At 38.3% G+C, this 19,844-nt stretch overlaps 1 protein-coding gene across 10 annotated transcripts in view; it reads right to left on the bottom strand.

Moving 5' to 3' along the window:
- The window catches only part of RALGAPA2 (Ral GTPase activating protein catalytic subunit alpha 2), a 328,009-nt gene that overhangs the window by 139,932 nt on the left and 168,233 nt on the right, over window positions 1-19,844 (bottom strand). For all 10 annotated transcript variants that reach the window (XR_003144828.3, XR_003144834.3, XR_003144829.3 and 7 more), the window contains one exon: window positions 1,356-1,484. Coding sequence is in view for 2 of the 10 variants with exons in the window: in XM_025469120.3 (XP_025324905.1) it covers window positions 1,356-1,484 (129 nt within the window). In the remaining 8 variants the exon portion in view is untranslated. The remainder of the gene's footprint in view (window positions 1-1,355; window positions 1,485-19,844) is intronic.

Below are 19,844 nucleotides of genomic sequence, written 5' to 3'. Positions count from 1 at the left end.
CTTTTTTTTTTTTTTTTTTGAAGATCTTTCTAGTACATGTTTTCCCCTCCACTTCTCACCACAGAACTATTCTATTGCTGTCCCTCTGGGGTCTGCATGTGATTCTATCGTGGCTGCTAGAAACTCACGCACAGATATTAACACTATATCCTGTGAGTTTCTTCAATGTTGATCTAAATGCTTAAAAATAAATGTGAAGGTTCTTTGAGAATGATTATCCTACAATTTTCTTCAGAAATAAAGAAGAATAAAAATTTGTCATATTCTTTACCAAAAAAGTTGAATAAACTCAACATTTTTCTTTTTTTCTATCTTTCTTTTCTTCTTTCATCCTTCCCTGTCTCTCCTCTTTTCCCTTCCTTTTGCTTTTTACTTTATAAGAAGAAGTTAGCACATAAAAATACCAGCGTGAAATGCCAGCTATATACAGTATTAAAAAACAACTTAATTTAAAATCCAGGTTTGGATTTGAATTTACCCTGAACAGGAGAAATAAGTAGAGTGAAAAAGTAAAAACATGTCAAATAAAATTTGCATACCTAGATACTCATATTGATTTCAATACAAGTCCCTGGCAAACAGTAAAGCTTATTTCACTTATGCCATTTGCAAAGAAAAACAATTGAGTCTGAACAGATAACAGTTGTATAGAGCACAAAAATGAGAGGCCCTTTATTTTTTATTTTTATTTTTTTTGTTTTTTTTTGAGAGGCCCTTTAAATTTAAATGTATAAGAGTATTCTCTCAAAAGGCATTAACACATTGCCCTAATAGTGGAGGTAAATGTGGAAATTGCAAATAATTTCTTTTTGCAGCCCTGAATGTTCACTTAGTCTATTTGATTCTAATTTTTTAGTACAAGAATTTTGCCAGTTTTATTATACATTAAAAATATCTATTTATTATCTGCTTAAAATTTAAGTGTTCTAATATTTCTAACATTTTAAAAATATATTTTCTATTAGACTTATAATAAGCAAGATAATTATTTTAAAAATTATTGATAAAATAAGGGATAAATTTCTCTCTTTACTGCAGACATCTCTCTGTGCCACCATTTACTGGAAAATGCTAATAGACTCTAAGACAAGTCCTGCTTGTGACTGTGTAAATGTGCTGAAATATTAGTGAGGATATGATTTTTCACACTCTGGCCTTTTGATGAAACGCCTTCCCAATACCAGTGTGTCATCTTATCCTACAATTTCACACATCAGCTGCCAGGGCATCTACCCGAGAGCCCAGTTTCACATTGCACTAATGAGTCAACACCTGTTAAGAGTGGAGAAATCTGAACCTTGTTAGTGATTGCGAAGCCTCCTGGGAGTTTGGATGCTGAGCATTGTCATACTCACCGCTGGCGTGTCTGTACTGAGGACCCTGGCAGCAGCTGTGATGAAGTCCCCTACCAGCATTGAGAAGCCAGGCAAACCCAAGGAGAAGAAGCGGGGTGGACAGTGCCTTATAATGGTGTTTAAGATATCCTTAAAAAGGAAGATAAAAAAACACAACTGTAATTTTCAATAACAAAGCAAGTATACATATGGCCACTGTATGATAATCTGAGGGAACACAGGTCACAGAAATTTTTCAGTAAAAGGCAAACTGGGAGATGAGTTAGTTCAAGGGCTATTGTACCCATTTTACAGATAAAAGAATGGACACTAAGTTGTAAGATGACATGCCCCAAATCTAAATCATGGCGTTGGGACTAGACACTCCTTCTTTTACCTAAAGGTGAGCTCTTTGGACAACCTATAGGAGTGCTGAGGTAGGTATACAAATAAAACCTGCAAACATTTATCATTTCTAGTAGTCTTCAACTTTCAAAAGTTAAAGCACATTGTTACGTGAAAAAGTCACAAGTAGGCTAAGAGATGGAAATTTTCACTTTTTGGATAATTCTGTGTTAATCAATGGGAATGAATGGAGAGCAGTAATATTCTAAGCTCAGGCAGTTGGGATGGCTCTGGGTACAAGTGTGATCATGATGCAAAAGTGCAAATACAGCAGTTGCCTTTTACATGGTGTGCAGTGTGAATACCATCAACTGCCCAGACACCTGGTGTTCTTGTGACTGGAATGGCCTGTTTGTCCTTGGTGGGTGGGAGGCTAGCCCCTGCCCACCAGCTCTGTTGTGAGGCAGCCACCACATTCCAGCCTGTGGCAAAGCAGGACTCCACTACTGGGCAGCATTCCTACTACCCACGGCCAGGACACATCTCTGTAACCATCTGTGCAAATGTGTGTGTACATGGGGGATTAGTCAGAAAACCACAAACTTCTTTATGCAGTTCTAGACCATGCACATTAATCAAACCTACTGACGTACTAGACTTTATATGTCTTGTAGTTATTTAACCTATAGTTAGTCTCAAAAAACAAGCAAGAGGCATAATGCAAAAAAAAAAAAAATCTAGTTTCTTTTCTCAGATTTCAGTGTGGCTATTTAAGAAACTCTTTAAAATAATCCTGATTTAATTTGCTTAAGTTAGAGCAAAGTAGTAGCAACATGCCAAATTCTAATATGTTAAGTCCTTTGTAACAAAAATAACCTCATTTCACAACATGTAATCTTGAAAGAGAATTTTTATGTGTTCTCAATACATTTTTTCCCAAGATTTATTTTTTCCCTTACATAGTGGATTCATTTAGTTTCTACAAATTGTGTTGTTTATATCCTTAAAATGACTGTACAATGCTTACTCTTTTAGAGCTCAGATATGGTAAATAGTTTAGCAAGTACTAATTTAAAGTTTTAGCATTTCAGAATTTGTCCTATACCAAAAATAGATAAACAGACAGAGGAAGGAAGGAAGGGAGGGAGGGAGGGAGGGAGGGAGGGAGGAAGGAAGGAAGGAAGGAAGGAAGGAAGGAAGGAAGGAAGGAAGGAAGGAAGGAAGGGAAAAACCTGACCCACACTTCTCCCAGGTTAATGTTTAACCTGACTTTAATCACGTCCTTTGATACACTTTAGGGTCCATATCAGCCAAGGCAAACATTCTAAGGGGCTCAGCAGATGGATGCTGTAGTTTAGAAAGTGTGTAGTAAACTCATGTTCCAAGAGTGGAACAAAAGATCCACCTTTTTCATAATTAAACCTCTGATTAATGCCCTGGGCTCCTCACCACACACCTGTAATTACTCACAGAGGTACGCATTGTGCTGGGCCTTGTCTCGGAATATCAGGCATCAAGCTACCCGGCAGCAGATGGAAACACATTTCTGTTGACATATGCTGCAGTGAAAGGATTCATGCAAACCTGGCCAGCAAGGTAGCAGAATGCCATGCATCTGAAGATTAATAATGCAAACAACCATGATGTTAACTTTGTTATGTTTGTGCTAATTCCATCTGTTGAGATGAGGAACTGAGCTTTGAACTCTGTGGATTTTTAAAAATATTTGGCATATAACTTAAATAAGCCAATTTCACCACTGGAATTTAGAGTTTAACTTTTAAAAAATGCTTTTCTGGGACAAATTTGTGGGAATTATGAACTGAATTCTTTAAGAATCTAGGGCTCGAATTTGTACATGAAATCCATTTTGCTTCACAAGATTTATCTGCATAAAGGTAATGCTCTGTAAATGGGGCATTCACAAAAAATTACTAAGTTCCCATTGATGCTAAAGACAGCAGAAATGCATGGAGCTGAGATAAAGTTCCACACCCCCTGGATCTGGGCCAGTCACTTCAACGGAACCTGTTTCTATGGGCAAGAAGATTGGAAAGAGAGGGCAAAGTAACAGATGGCTAGCCTACCCAACCCTGCCACCCACGTAAGACAGAGCCCTGAGGAGAAGCAGGGCCTGGGTAGTTGTCGCCAGTTACAGTCAGCACTGGGGTAGGGGTAATGTGGGAGTCAAAGAGGGAACTATATGGCCAGTCAGCCAAATTATGGCCATATGCCTGCTTATTTTGCTTATCCACACTGAAATGGAACAACCCAAAGATTCTATCTTTGTGGTAACATGTTAAAATTAGGAATAACTGTGTGGTGCTCAAAAGAGCAGCTGCATGTTCCCAATAAAGGCACATCCACCAAAGGCTCTACTCATTTCTAGTAGAATCTTTCTTTCACCTTCCCTTCCATACAGTAAAATCACAGCTATGGCTGGAATCTCTGGAAAAATAAAAATCTGGAAACTGTGAAAATTTCCACACACTTTCCTGGGCTTCATATGTAGAGAAGACAGGAAGCTGCTTCCCAAATGTTAATTATTCATGTACGACGTTGTGCCTTTTGCCATATCCATGTCCAAAGTGAGCATTATTTGTCTGTTTTTGAAAGCAACTCACTTTTTTTTTAACTTAAATAAGATTATTCTGGAAAACTAGTATCCTACATCACAAATAAAAAATAAGCTTTATTTTTTTTATGTATTTCTAATACAATTATGGTAAAGCAAGGCTACCAAATTTCTGTTAAATAGCACTGACAGAGGCTCCCCTTGTCATAAAGGGGAGCTTGATCCTCAGCGTGGTGTAAAAGCTCTGTCCCTGCTCCAGCTGGCCTACCTAAGAGTCTCAAGGACCAGTGAAGGTGAAGAAAAAGGCTGTCGTTCTTACTGGGTGACTGGATGCTATTTAGTGAAACCTCCATTTTTGTGACCACAAGTGGGAAATGCTCCTGCACACAAACCCTGCTTGATGAAAAGAGATCTAGGACTGGAGCCTTGTGGCTTGGGTTCAAGGCCTAGTGTATTTGACTATGGGCTGATCATGTCATGCTTAGGGCTTCATGCTTCATGCTTCTCTTCCATGAAAGATGGACACATATATCTTCATATCTGAAGTATATATGTGAACACATGTCCTTCTAAACTGAAAAGGGCCATCAAATAAATACAGTAACAATTTTTTTTCCCCAAAAAGGTAAGGACTCTGAAGGATTTTACTTTCTAGAATTTACTTTGTGGATTTACTTCGTAGAATTCAGTGTTGATATTCAGAAAGAGCAAAAGATTCAAAGGTGGCATAAATAAGCCTCTCAGATTACATTAATTCAGATATTAAAAAACTCTAGAAATTAATACTCTCAAATAACATTCTTAGCAAAGCATTCTAGCAATTAGCTATAATGTATATAGAATTTCCACGGCAAATAATAAAATAAAAATAGGAAAATGATATTTTTAGATTTTCTAGCTTTCATTCTAGAATTTATAGGAGTTACAGAATTTACCCAAAACAAGTGAATCTGGTAGCAAAAATTAGTTTCTTTTCCCACACTCTAAACAGGCTAAAAACAATTAAGTAAAACAAGAAGTCCAATGAAAAATGGACTCTAAAACAGGAATCAAGTTTATTCTTGAAAATTGACCAGTATGAAGCACAGACAAAACTCTTTTACACGTTTTTGCTCAAAGGAAATAAACTTCATTCTGCAATATACTGCAATATAGCAAACAGACCACCAAAGTAGTATTCTCTCCTGTTTTTGGTTAAAGGTCCACATGCATTGTACACATTGAGTGCGAAAGTGGATTGTAAGATGATAATTGTGAGTTTGCAGCTTATCAAAAGATTCCGGCTTATGAGAAAGTAACTGGCGAGAACATCTGCCTCTTATCACTGATCTTACAAAAAATCAGGTAATTCAAATAGAGGCGTGTTGTTTCCTCTCCTCCAAAGCACCGTTCTATAAACACAAACCACATTCAGCCTGGTAAATGAATCGCTTTAATTGAATGCTATGTACACAGTAACTGGAAAAACCATAAGTGATAAGAAAAACATATGGTGATGGCAATAGAAATTGGTTTATTCATTTTGCATAGTGTTGTTTCTTTAGTTCTCTTATAATTGACCTTTAGAACGATAAATGTGTAAAATAATTTTGTTTATTATGGCTCCAAACCTTCCAACAATTACACAAAATGAAAATTTAAAAGGAAGGATTCATTCTGGAAGCATTTCCATTGTCTACATAATTGCACAGCTATAATTTAGTGCTCGTGTTGTTATGGAAAATAAAAAAAGGGCCATTACAGGCCATTTCAATTCAAAATATTGCACAGTGGTGTCAAAAATGGGGGAAAATGTTCACTTTAAAGCAGTTTAAAATGGATTAACCCTGTAAACAAAAACATTTCAATATAGTATTCTATGAAACACAAATGTTCAAGAAGTAGCCATCATTCAAATGGAATTAGAAATGTTGCAACTGTACTTTCACACCAATTACATATATATTATTCACTTAATATTTGCTCACGGCCCAGCAGATGATGGTTGTAACACAATAGCCGACCATCTGTCTCCCTGCCTTTCCTCAGCGGACTCGTGCCTGCTCCTCAGGAGCAAACAGATCCGGTTATTCCACCTAAAGTCACACAGACCTTCCAGGAGGCCAAAGAGAATTGTTAAGAAATAAAATTCATGTATAGAAAAAAATCACTAATCTCCTTCTTAATTTTTTACTTTAAGAAAAATAAAATGCTACATAATGAATAATTTCACTATTTTTCAAAGATACCTGCCTTTTATCTAGAAAAATCTAGAGGGAGCTCTTTTGTTTGGTAACAGGCATAATGTTCAGATCTAGTTATCTCATTAATCTGGTTAATGAAAAGGTTCAACTCATTTCACACCCAAATAGAATTTCTAATTATCAAAATATTTGAATGCAAAAGGATACTTTTAACACTAACCCTGGATATAATTTAAACTTTGACAATTAAAAAGGCAGCTACAAACCTGCAGTACCTTGAGGACATATTTGAAGTATCAATTATCTATTAGCCAGCTCAGAAATGCCGAGTGACAAAAAAAATTTTAGTTACTGGAAGAACAGATCCCTCAAAGTCCCAAGGCCTTGGCCCCTTTCTTCAGCTAGTAGGTCTCTGTGCCTTCAGCTCTGTGCAAAAGACACCCTTTACATACCATAGCTGCAACCTGGCCTCTTCATTCTCTACATTGGTTCAGATAGGACTTTTTACGTATAAAAATAAAGTGGTTATTATTATTCTGGCCTTTAAAAGAATCTCAGCAGATCATGTCATGAGCACTGTGCTTCTGGAAAAGTCACTGAAAATAAAAACACAGCAGAAGAAAGCTAAAAATTCCTTTCAAGATCTGAGTCAAAGAATATGCTACATGTTATCCATTAAAAGGGCCAAATATGGTTATGATCTGTTTGGAGAAAAAGCAGAGATTTTTGTAAATGCTGGACAAATGTGACCTCTCTGGGTGTAACTATGTTACCAAGGCCAGAAGAAATATGACAGGACAGAGTAATTGGGTCAGAGTAATTGGGTTCTGTAGCTAGAAAAACAAAGTCCCCTAGTACTTCTCATCATGAAATATGCTGTGGAGAAGACACTGAGCTTCCCTGACAGCAGGATGCAAAGGTAAAAGGGAGTGAGAAACCTAAAATGAACTTCTGATGGCCACAGGAACTGCTATGGCCATTTGCATGGAATCAGGATTTCAGGAGTGACCGAACATCAGGCAGGTGGCAGAGAAAGTCACTGCAACCCTCAGCCCTGAAGAGAGCCTTGAATGCTTTTATGATTGCTTGTAGTTAATCCTGCATCTGTGAGGAAATATTCTGCTAGCTTTCAAGTGGAGAGACTGTCTGACTGCTTCAGGAAAAATGGGGGACTGACTGGTTGATTAATTGATTTTAAGAAACATTATATGAATTTTATTTTATATTGAAGTTGGTATGTGACCAGGTTGTCTTGATTGCTTCTCTTTCTTATCTGTAAGAGTGTTATTGAGAGTGCTAAATACTAACCACTAGACCACCAGGGAGAGCTTTATTGAGATATAATTTACATGTAATAAAATTCACCCTTTAAAGGGTACAACTCAGGGGCTCCTGGGTGGCTTAGTTGGTTAAGCATCTGCCTTTGGCTCAGGTCATGATTCCGGGATCCTGGTATCAAGTCCCATATTGGGCTCCCTGCTCAAGTCCCATATCGGGAGCCTGCTTCTCCCTCTGCTCATGTCCTCTGTTTCCTTCTTTCTTTTTTCTTTCTTTCTTCCTTTCTTTTTCTCTTTCTCTCTCAAGTAAAAAACATTTTAAAGCGTACAACTCAGTCGTTTTCAGTAGATTCATAAAATTGTGCACTATCACCACTAATTTAAAACTACCTTCATCTCTCCAAAACGAAAACCCTCTACCCATTAGCAGTCATTCTCCATTTCTGCCCACCAGTCAGCCACTCACCTACTTTTCTGTCTCTGTGGATATGCCTGCCCTGGGCTTTCCAGAATATAGACTCATACACTATGTGGTATTTTTTTTACCTGGCTCTCACCTGGCAGGTTTTTCACAGTTCATCCATGTTGCAGCATGTAGCAATACTTTATTCCTTTTTATGGCTCAGTAATATTCCACTGTGCTGATACACTACATTTTGTTTATCCTTTCATCTGCTGATGGACATTTGGGTTGTTTTCACTTTTGGTGATTGTGAATAGTGCTACTATGAAAATCTGTGCACCAATTTTCATTTGAATACTTACTGTCAATACTTCTGGGTATATACCTAGGAATGGAATTGCTGGTTCATATGGTGATTCTATGTTTTAACTTTGGAGGAAGTAACAAACTGTTTTCCGTGGCAGCTTTACCACTTCACATTCTTACCAGTAACATATGAAGGGTTCTAATTCCTCCACTTCTTTGACAACACTTATTTTTTGTATGTTTTAAAAAGTATGATAGCCATTCTAGTGAGTGTTAAGTGGTATCTCTCTATAGCTTTGTTTTTTTTATTTCCCTGGTGACTAATGGTGCTGAACATCTTTTCCCATGCTTGATGGTCATTATATCTTCTTTGGAGAAATGTCTAAATCTTTCATCTATTGTCTTTTGGCTACTGAGTTATAATACTTCATGTATTCTGGGCACTAGACTCTTCTCAGATACAGGATTTGCAAATATATTCTACTATTTTGTGGGTTGTCTTTTACTTGTTTGATAGTGTCCTCTGGTGTAGAAAAATTTTTAATTTTCATGAAGTGTACTTTTAGCATTTTTTTCTTTTGTTGCTTGTGCTTTGATGGCAAATCTAATAATTTCTTCTAAGAGTTTTATAGTTTTAGTTCATATATTTAGGTCTTTGGTCCATTTTACATTAATATATTTGATCCATTTTGTGTTAGTGTCTTTTGTGTTAATGGTGTGAGGGAGGAATCCAACTGCATACTTTTGCACAAGGATATTCAGTTGCCTGAGTACCGCTTGTTGAAGAGATTATTCTCGCACTTAACCATCTTGGCCCCCTTGTCAGAAATCTGTTGACCAGAGATATAGGAGTTTATTTCTGGACTCTCAATTCTATTCCATTCATCTATATATCCAAGTTTTTACTAGCACCAACACCATTTTGATTACAGTAGCTTTGTAGTGAATTTTGAAAAGCAACTGTCAGTCCTCTAGCTTTGTTCTTTTTCAAGATTGTCTTAGCTATTTGAGATTTCTTGTAATTGCCTAAAAATTTTAGGATAAGCTTTTCCATTTCTGGAAGAAAGGCCACTGGAATTTTCATAAGGATCCTATTGAATTTACAAATCAGTTTGGGGAATATTGTTATCTTAACAATATTAAGTATTCCAATTCAGGGATATGGGACATTTTCCCATTTATTTTAGTCTTCTTTAATTTCTTACAGCAATGTTTTATAGTTTTTAGTATATCTTTCATTTCCTAAGTTAAATTTATTACTAAAACATTTTGTTCACTCTGATACTACTGTAAATTAAACTGTCTTAATTTTATTTTCATATTGTCCATTGTGGTATACAGAAACACAGTTAATTTTGTATATAGATTTGGTATCCTGCAACTTTGCCGAATTCATGTTTTCATTCTAACAGGAGTTTTTTTGTGATTGTGGGAATTCCTTAGGGTTTTCTATACAAGATTATATTATCTGTGACTATAGAGAACTTTCCTTCTTGCTTTCCAGTTTGGATGCCGTTTATCTCATTTTCTTACCTAACTGCCCTGGCTGTAATCTCCAGGACACAACTGAATATAAAGCTGTGAGAGTGAACATGTTTCTTCATCTTAGAGAGAATGTGGAGGTTTAAAATGGAAAGGCCTGTTGTTTCTGGGGTGGGGAAAAAGCCAGAGCCTATGACATGGCATTCAACCTGTTCTCAAAATATTTTTGGAGCTTAGCAAATTAGCATAAGGATGCTCAGGGTATTCGGAGATCAGATGCTCTGAGAAAGAACTTACCCTCTGTCATATGAATTGAGTTATTCTCTCACCTCTAAATCCTCAGCAACATGAAGGAAATTAGAGCCCCTTTTACTCTGACCAACAATACCCTGCTTGCAGGCCATGGATCAGGAGGAGCTGCAGTCACGTGTGTTTCTTTTTTTTTTTTTAAAAGATTACATATTTATTTATTCATGAGAGACACACACAGAGGCAGAGACACAGGCAGAGGGAGAAGCAGGCTCCATGCAAGGAGCCCGATGTGGGACTCGATCCCAGAACTCCAGGATCACGCCCTGAGCCCAAGGTAGGTGCTAAACCGCTGAGCCACCCAGGTGTCCCTTATGTGTGTTTCTTATAATGGGCATTTCACAGCTCACTAGGGGAGACTACCACAGAGATGGCAAACCCATCAGGAAATTCCAGCACATTTATGATTCCGTAAGATGAAAAAAACTGTTGGAGGGTCGTAAAGAGATTTGACTTAGCAGCTGCAGCAATCATGCCTTGAAGACACCATGGCCTGACTATGTAATGACTGTGTTAGTTGTGACCCTGATAGCCTTCAATCTACAACATTACAGTTTGTACAACAGGCTGGTTTAATGAGGTTGATGCAGATGCTCAGAGCAGTTATTAACTCCTGACAATGGGACTTCAGCAAATGAGGCCTTCAATAAGTTGCTGCTGGTGAGTGATGACAGTGAAAGTGTCAAGGCTGCAGCAGACTCCTGCGTGCACAAAGGACGCTTAGAGTGCTGGAGATAGGTGCAGCACTCTGAAATAGGACCAAAGCTAGTAGACAATGCTGGGGGACAAGTAGACGCAGAAAGGCATTTGTATACACCCCAAGCATTTATAAGGGCCTAGGAGCGGGATGGATGAGGTGAGACAGGAGGATATTCAGGATATTCTGAGGCAGCCAGCTCAAGTCTCTCCACTAGCTCTTCCTCCCCACTCTTCCATAGCTTTCACGATGTTCTGGCACAGAAGCAAAGGCAAAGAGTCACTGCCTTCACAGATTACAGATTAGAAATGCACTTATGGAGCATAATCATGCAAGTAATACCATTAATGTAGGAATTACCGCAATGATAGCAACATGCCCTCCTAGAATTAATATAGGTCCTACAGCCACAGGCAGCATACTGTTCATCCTGTTTCAGGAACGCATCACCTAGAAATATATTTTCCTGAGAATATTAGTAAGAAATTCTTGGATGAAACCATAGGTTTAATACACTCAGGTGCTGCCTAATGCCATGGCTGCAAGGTGCAGTGAGGTTCAGTCAATATTGCCAATGTCACCAAGCAGAACACTCATGTCACTCTCGGGGTGGAATCCAAGTTAGGGTCTGACCGCACACCTGTATTACTTTAGAAAAAGTACAGAAATTAAGTAGGGAAAATGTCTCTGTACTGAATTTGGGTAACAAGGATATTTAGTGTATCCCCTTGGAATCTTGAAAACCTAGAGAAGAAAGATCTAAGAGAGCATCATTCAGTGTTTTCACTGACACACATGGAGTGGGAGATCAATGAAGGCCAGAAATTGTCCAAAGGTCTGGACACAAAACCCAAGCATGTTCCCCTTCCTTAGGAAGAGAAAATGTTAATCCAGGGTCAGTGAAGCACCATTTGACATTTGTGAGTAACAGGCCTCATATGTAGAGCCAGAGCATTATTCTAAGGATGTTACTTAAGTCTGAATACAATTTATTCTTTCATCCCATTCACTCTGCCGAATAATCATTTATAAATGCAAATAACACTATTTAGAGCTATACTTTCAAAAAAAAAAATAGAGCTATACTTTCAAGTGAAGTCAATAAATGCTCTGGCTTAAAAATGTGCTTCCAAAATATACACATATCAGTCTCACAGGAATATTAACAAATGAGGGCATTAGATCATAAAAGGCTATCTTCTAAATAGAAATGAGCCTCCTGCCAAAATATTCTTAGGAAACTGCTAGATGAAAATTAAAGTTGTGTGTGTACATATGTGTACACTTGGGCATGTGCATGAAGCACAGGCACTGTATGCCTAGGGGTGGTAGTTAGAACAATTCTATGGAAAAACACCAAGAAATCTCCCAGAATTCCAACAAGAAACCAGGATTCCTACTTTTCCCTCAAAAGGAATACTAGAAAACCCACATCATTGTGGATTCTGTGTTCATTTAATGCTGCTAAAAGACTTAGAGCTTAGGATGCTGTTAAAGACAAGTGTCTGGTGCACTTAAAAGTGTTTCTTTCTCCTTTGCTGAAATCAAGAAGCCTGGTTGTCAGGTATGGATGAAAGTGTGCTGCTTGGTGGCATGGAGTTCTTCAGACTCTTTGCTAGGCCATAACCAGGAAAAGGGTAAGAGGAAAGTCTCTTTCTGTTGCAGCCTCGCCTGTCTTCTGGAAAAGAAATATACTTTGGAATATGATTATTATATTTTCTTTTCATTCTAGGATAACATAAAATGCATGCTCTCTATTTTGTTTCCTTGTAAGTAAAATTACTCCACTGGCATGTGGGAGCAAAATCAAAGCTCCATATTTTTCCATATTTTATGTTATGTAAAAAAAAAAAAAAAAAAAAAAAAGAAGAAGAAGAAGAGAAAGAGGGGCTATGTGCTGGTCATTTGATTCTAAGACTCTACAAACGCATCTTACCAACATTAGATGGCCATCTAGAATGATATGGAGAGCAGTTCCAACAGGCAACATTTTTAGTTTCATTTTGGGCAAAAGACTTACATGTTCTTCTTTTTGTAATGTAATATGTGTCTGGACAATGAGCTCCCAAGAACAGCTTAAATCAAAGAGACAATTCCAAAGGGAGCTAGCTCTGTCAACCCACTTCTGAGGAAACCTCAGGCTAGAACCACTAAGAAAGTGACAGTTTTGGCAAGTCTGAGGCATTCCCTAGCCTGCCTGTTTCTGTGATGGAGAACTGAGTGGATGTGAATCCCACCACAGGAGGACGAAAGAGGTAAAGGTAAGGAATTAGATCATCTAGAATAATTAAATGAGCTCTGACAGGTCAACAAGTGGCTTGCTGCTTCAAATTCTAGGAATATCTGTTTAACATTTTGGTTTCTGATCTACATACAATAAAATTCACCTATGGGGCTTAAAAAGCACTTTCTTTACACAAAGTTGCTTTCAGGCAGATGTCAGAGAGGAGGAGGAAGAAGGAAGAGAAAGGATTTGGATATAAGACTCCTAAAAGATACCATTACTTTGCTCTCTGACCTTGGTAGGTACATGGTCTCCTGAGCAACAATTTCTTCATCTGTAAGATGGGAAAGAAAATGCAACATACTCCATAGTGCTCTTACAAAAGGTGACAGAGACTGACTGGAAAGTATTTTGTAAATTCCAAAGCCTCATACATCATTGTTTATATTAAGTTACAGCAGGATTTTTAATTACAATCTTATTAAAATATGAATTTTTCTAGGGTCACCTGAAAAAGAAGACTCGAAACAGATCTGATTTCAAATCCGCTCATTAGGGGTTCCTGGGTGGCTCAATCAGTTAAGCATCCAACCCTTCATTTCAGCTCAACTCATGATGTCAAGGTTGTGAGATCAAGCCCTGTGTCAAGCTACATGCTGGACTGGACATGGAACCTGCTTAAGAGTCTCTTTTTCCCTCTCCCTCTGCCCCTCCCCTGCTCACACTCTCTCCTAAATAAATAAATAAATGAAAGTACTTTTGCTTTAAAAATCCACTCATTAAAAAAGAGTCCAAAATGAAAGCCACATCATTCTGATAATCCCCTACAAAAACATTCCACAGTAAGTTGACAAAGTTCTTGAGTGCTAACTCGGTTGCAGGTACCATGTCATTGCTGTAAGGGGAATGATGTGGAATAAAGCATGGCCCCTACCTTCCAGCAAAGACCCCTCAGGCGTAGAGGACAGCTCTGCATAGCCTTGAGTGAGGGCAGGCCAAGAGCAGAGAGCTCCTGGAGAGGCATAGCCCAGCACTCATGAGAACCCAGGAGGGAAGCAGAGAGGCCCTGATCTTGAAAGAAGGACCATGCTGCACACATTCATGGCAAGACTCCGGTCAGGGGAGGAGGGGTAAGGTAGGTATTTTATTTTAATGTCTTACTACTAAAAGGTTCTCTTCTAAAATTTCTCTAGCCCACAAATACCTACCAAAGAATATTTTTCCAAGGAAGAACAAAAGAAAAACCGTTGTTTATTGTTTCTTCAAAAAACAATGTTCTCTCTAAAATGTGTTCCAGTAAATAGCATTAATAGCTGAACAGTCTGCAATTACCACACTCCCACTTATTGTTATGTATTAAAAAGGAATCAAAGACAAAAAGAGATTATTCCCCACAAGGAGAGCATTCTCTCACAGAAACAAAACTTGCAATTTAGAATGCTTTTCTTGATGTTATTTCCTTGTATCCAAATCTATCCTTTATGGGTTATAAACCACAGTCATGATTTAAAATCTCTTATATTCAAAAATCAATCCTTTCCACACAGGAGTTAAGGCACACCCCTCCTCAAGTAAAAGAATTTGCAATGCTTCTAGAAGTCACCTCTGTCTCTCAGTTCTTCTCTACCTGAAGAAAAATGTGAATTTTCTTAAAATCTTCATAGAATTCTAAATGGGAAAAGAAGCTCTTCTTGCATGTCAAAAAGTGATTTTCCAAACAACAGGGGAATCCCTTCTGCAGTGACCCTACTAGTACCTACTGAAGGCCTACTGCTCATTTTCCCAGGGCCCTAAAGAGAGCCAGTACAACCCCATTTCACAGAACAAGTAGCTCAGGCCAGGGGAGGTTATGTGGCTTCAAAAATTGCTGACTCAAGCAAACAGCAACTTCAGCACAAAGCCAGGGCTCAAAGTCTGGAGTGGATGGCCTTTTTGCCTAGGCTGCCAGGAGGCAGCCAGACCAGCGGCCATAGACACACACGATAGAGCTTGAGAGGCTTACAAACCCCCCAATCAATCACTGGCCATGTCTGAACAGAACAACTGGCTAGAAAGTGCCTGTGATGGTGAGCTGGAGTCTACCATCAGTCCCCACTCTGGAGGTAAGACAGCCTGATCTGTCTCTGCTCACAGGCAGGACTCCAGACATTTGAAGGAAGCAATGATCTGTGCCTGTGTGCCAACTCCTCACCATGCAAGCTGTTCCCTTGCCATCCTTCTTCCTCTCAGCCACTCGGCAGCATGCATGCAGTGTGCAGGCGGAGCACAGCCACCCTGAGCCCCTCTTCACTTCCCCTCACACTTGCAGTGCCTTAGGCTCTGTCCACAGATTTGGCTTCTGACAACATGCACCTCAGCTATTTGTCATGTTAACTCTGAATTAGTGTGATCACTCCATGCTTGAGTTCTTAAATTGCTTCTCCTTTTTAAAAATAAATTGGGCCATATGAAATTGAACCCCCTCCCCCTTTTAAGAACAGTCCACTACTGGCAATTTTCATTATGTTCAACCTAAAAATTTGCCTCTCTTTCATCTCCCTAGCTAAATTTTTGTAGGGTTTAATTTCCTTGATTAGGTTCAGAGAACTAGTCTTTCATACTTGTTTTGATTGTTGGGTTTTGTCATTTAGTCTGGTGTCATCTGCCCAGGTACTATTCTAGGGCAGGGTTCCTCAACCACAGCACTACTGACACTGGACTGTAAAATCTTTGCTGTGGTCCTATACATTGCAGGATGTATAACAACATTCCTGGCCTCTACCCACTAGATGCCAGCACACCCTCTCCCCTCTTGTGACAACCAAAGTATCTCCAGCCATTGCCCAGGGTCCCCAGAGGGGAGGGGGCACCAAACACCCCTGCCAGCCTGGGAATCAGTGTTCTAGGGTAACAAATGATGGCTAGATCACCTCTATAGAAAGACAAAAGTTCATGTCAGCTCTGAAATTGATCATTGGAGCCAAAGCCTCAAGCAGAATGGTTTGGCTAAGTTACTTGGTCATCTATTCTTCCCCATGATGCCACATGGGTTTGAGGAGGCTGACCTTTTTTTTTTTTTTCCTGCTAGTTTTGATCAATTGACATATTTATTGAGTGCCTATTCTGTCTGGGAAAAGACAGGATGCACTCCAGGGATTCTATAAGGAAGATTCTGGTTACTTGGGCCTTGTTAGAGGCCACTGTAGGGTTTTCTTCCAAAGAGACTTGGCACAAAAGAACATTTTTTTCTACTGAAAGATGTAGATCAGCTTATACACTTTACCATATGGTAAGAGTTTAGTAAAGACAAAATCTTTCAATTTTCCACATATATTGAGTTGCTATTATATTGCATTCTTATGCTTTATTTCATGTAGCATATGCTTATTAAACACGTATGGCTATGTTCATATTTAAATTCAGGGCACCTGGGTGGCTCAGTGGTTGAGCGTCTGCCTTTGGTTTGGGTCATGACCCTGGGGTCTTGGGATCAAGTCCCACATTGGGCTTCTCACAGGGAGCCTGCTTCTCCCTCTGCCTGTGTCTCTGCCTCTCTGTGTCTCTCATGAATAAATAAAATCTTAAAAAAATAAATTCATAATTCATATTCTTCACTGATAATGTCATTTGAAAGAAAGCCTTTATGCCTTTAACTCCAAAAAGGAAATCAAACAAAATTCAAGTTTCTGGCCTCAGGTAAACCTTTCCCTCTCCAGGTCAGCCTCCCCTGCTATCATCTTACCTTTCTAAATCTGTGAAACAAGTTCACTGCACACATGTTAAATCTCCTAACTGAAGCCTCTACCATCTGTTACCTTCTACATGTTTCTATTTTCCTTATTTAGGTGTATGAGGGGTAAGTGGGTTCAGTTTATAGCTTAATGAAAATAATTATTGCTTTCACAGCTGCAAAAAAACAACAACAAACAAACAAACAAACAAAAAAAACCCTCCAGGTTGTTATTTTGGTGTAGTCATCTGTCTAAAGTCTCCATGGTCACTGAAAGGTAAGCAAAGTCATAATAAAAAATTTTTTGGTAAAACTTGACCAATCTGTGGTTTGTACATTCTCATGAAACCTTATGGGAAACACTCAGAAACCACTGGATGCTACCTAGTGGTAGAACACTAACTATGTGATAGAGTCTACATTGCGTCACCCTGAATGTGATAAAATAAGAATTACTATTAATTTATCAATACATGTTAGGAGAGGATTCACATATATCACCTATCTTTGTAAATATTATTCTTCCATCAGAACTAAGCCAAACTTGAAAGTTTTATTTTATGTATTGCTGTAGTAAACCCTTATATTCAACAAAATTCCATTAATTTTTTAAAAAAGTAAATTCAAACTCATAAATAATATTTTTAGAAAAATAAGGGAGGCTTTTTTTTAAGTGTCAAAGTACTTTAAAAAATGAATAGTAACAAAACCGGCTAACAAAGAAATAAGATAATAGAGATCTTTAGAAATTCTAAATAAATTTACAGTTTGGAGGTCAACTGTTCAAATTCCAACAGGGTTAGACAATGTGTTCTCTTAAGTGGAGAGGAAATGTGCTTGGAAATCTTTCCAGGTAAGAATTCTTTAGGGACAGCCCTCAGTGTATCCTCTATACATCTGCTTTGCCCGCCTCTGTGCTACAGTGACCACGATGAAGAGACAGGTCCCAGTCTACCTTGCCGCCCACCTTTTCTCAATTCATCATTGTGCTTTCTGAGTTGACCTTTACTTTGAGAGACAGTGGGAATAGTGCAAACAGGCTCTATCTTCTCAGGGTACTCACCACTCACCACTATATCCAATCTACCAAAATATTTCTCATACACAAAGAAATGCACAAAATACATAAAACCTATATATGCACATGCACAGAAATATGCACATATAAATAAATGAATTTATACATTATACATTTATACATACAAACTCCATCTGTGTTTTAATCCTTGTTAGGCCCTCATTAGCTTGCCTCTGGGCTCTTACAACAATTCCCTCTCTGTGCTTGTTGCCCTCATTCCTTCCTGATTATAATCCATCCCACATAACTATGGTTTAAGTGTCTTAAAATGCTTTTTGGCAATGCTGAATGTTGTGCTCCAAAACGTTCAATGGCTCCCCATTAGACATGAGATGAAAATGATGCTGAATCAAGGTTCCCTACAGTGCTGTCTAGATTCATGTCCGCACATTATTTCCAGGCACACATTTGGCACTAATACAAACCATTCTGGTCACTCTTCCTAGGCCTGAGAAGGTCTGTATCTCTGACATGTGAAATTCCTCCCTGTTTCTTGTCCTACTATTTAAGTCCCATCCTTCCTTGGTAGTTCTGCTCAAATTGACTCTACTTCCTCTGTGAGCGGCTTTCAAATTAACTTAGCTAGAAGGGTATTCAAATCAGTTCAATTCCAGTAACATGTGTACCACTTGCTTGGTTCTTTGCACAATCTGATGGGTACCACAGATACTCATGTGTTATCTTAATGCCATATATGCCCTCAGAACCTGACTAGGTTGTTACAATGGTGAGGGAAAATATTCAACATGAAAAGATTATTGAACCTTTTGCTATATTAGGAAAGAACAATGTGACCCTAATAATAAAATGTCTAAAAATGGATCAGAGGATCCAAGAAGGCTCAGTAGGGGAGGGCTGTAGAGGTTCTCTGGTCCAACTCACTCATTGCTCAAGGAAGGGCCCCATGGCCAGTGGGTGACAATGGTGAGTCTCACTCCCAGGTCTCTCATCTCCTAATATGTGGCCTGCCATCCATAAAAGCCAAATGTTGAATATACTTTGAAGCCATCTTATATCCTGATGTCTTGGAAGATACATTTCCTCATTCTTAAAAACCTCAGGAATAAGGCCCAGGATTAGTCCTGTTTTTACTCATTGTACAACCCTATAGTTTTAAAAAACTGTTTTAAATGATGCTCTTAAGCTGGCCTTCTAGAGTTCCTCCACTGATACACATCGAGGCTATTATTTAATCCTCTAACCATCAGTTAGACCTTTAAATTTATAAATATGCACTTTATCCTGGTAGTACTACATCAAAATCCCATGAATTTAAACCTTGATAACAATCACTTGCTGTACAGAATAAGCACTTTAGAGATATATTAGAATTACTTCCTTGGATATGAGATTAAAAAGTTTCCTAATTTGCCATCTTAACTGTACTTTTCCTTAAACTGAGTACTCATTTATGTTTAGCCTTAAATATATTTATAAATTTATGTGTATCTAACACATGGTTCTAGTTATAAGTCTAAATTTTCAGCAAAGAACAATTCTTTGTCTGCGAAAAGGTGATGCAATTATTACATATCACTGCATGATACAGGCTGTCTGGGGTTATTAAAAGAGTCAGGTATGGCCAATTTACAAATATCACCCCTGCACCTTGCTTTCATAGCTCACTGCGGAGTCTTATGCTCACTGAGAGGCCTCTTGGGATCTTTTTACAAACGACTGTTTATTATTATATTATTCCATCATATACCTCATGAGAGGAGGTTGTAACATCCGTTAAGAAAATCAGGAGGTATTTTGACTTCTAAGAACATTACTCTATATATAATGTTTAAAATTTATGTTTTCTTTAACATTGGTATGGCAAAAGGCTCACTATAATATGAAATTAAATGAAAGCAAAAGGTTCCTAAAACATGTTAAACATTCTTGGCAATAAAACAAGTGGCTAAAGGGGGAAAAAA

The sequence above is a fragment of the Canis lupus genome, chromosome 24, assembly GCF_003254725.2.
Source record: "Canis lupus dingo isolate Sandy chromosome 24, ASM325472v2, whole genome shotgun sequence".
NCBI lineage: Eukaryota > Metazoa > Chordata > Mammalia > Carnivora > Canidae > Canis > Canis lupus.
Note: the sequence above shows the minus strand (reverse complement) of the source record. Positions and strands in the feature narration are given on the sequence as shown.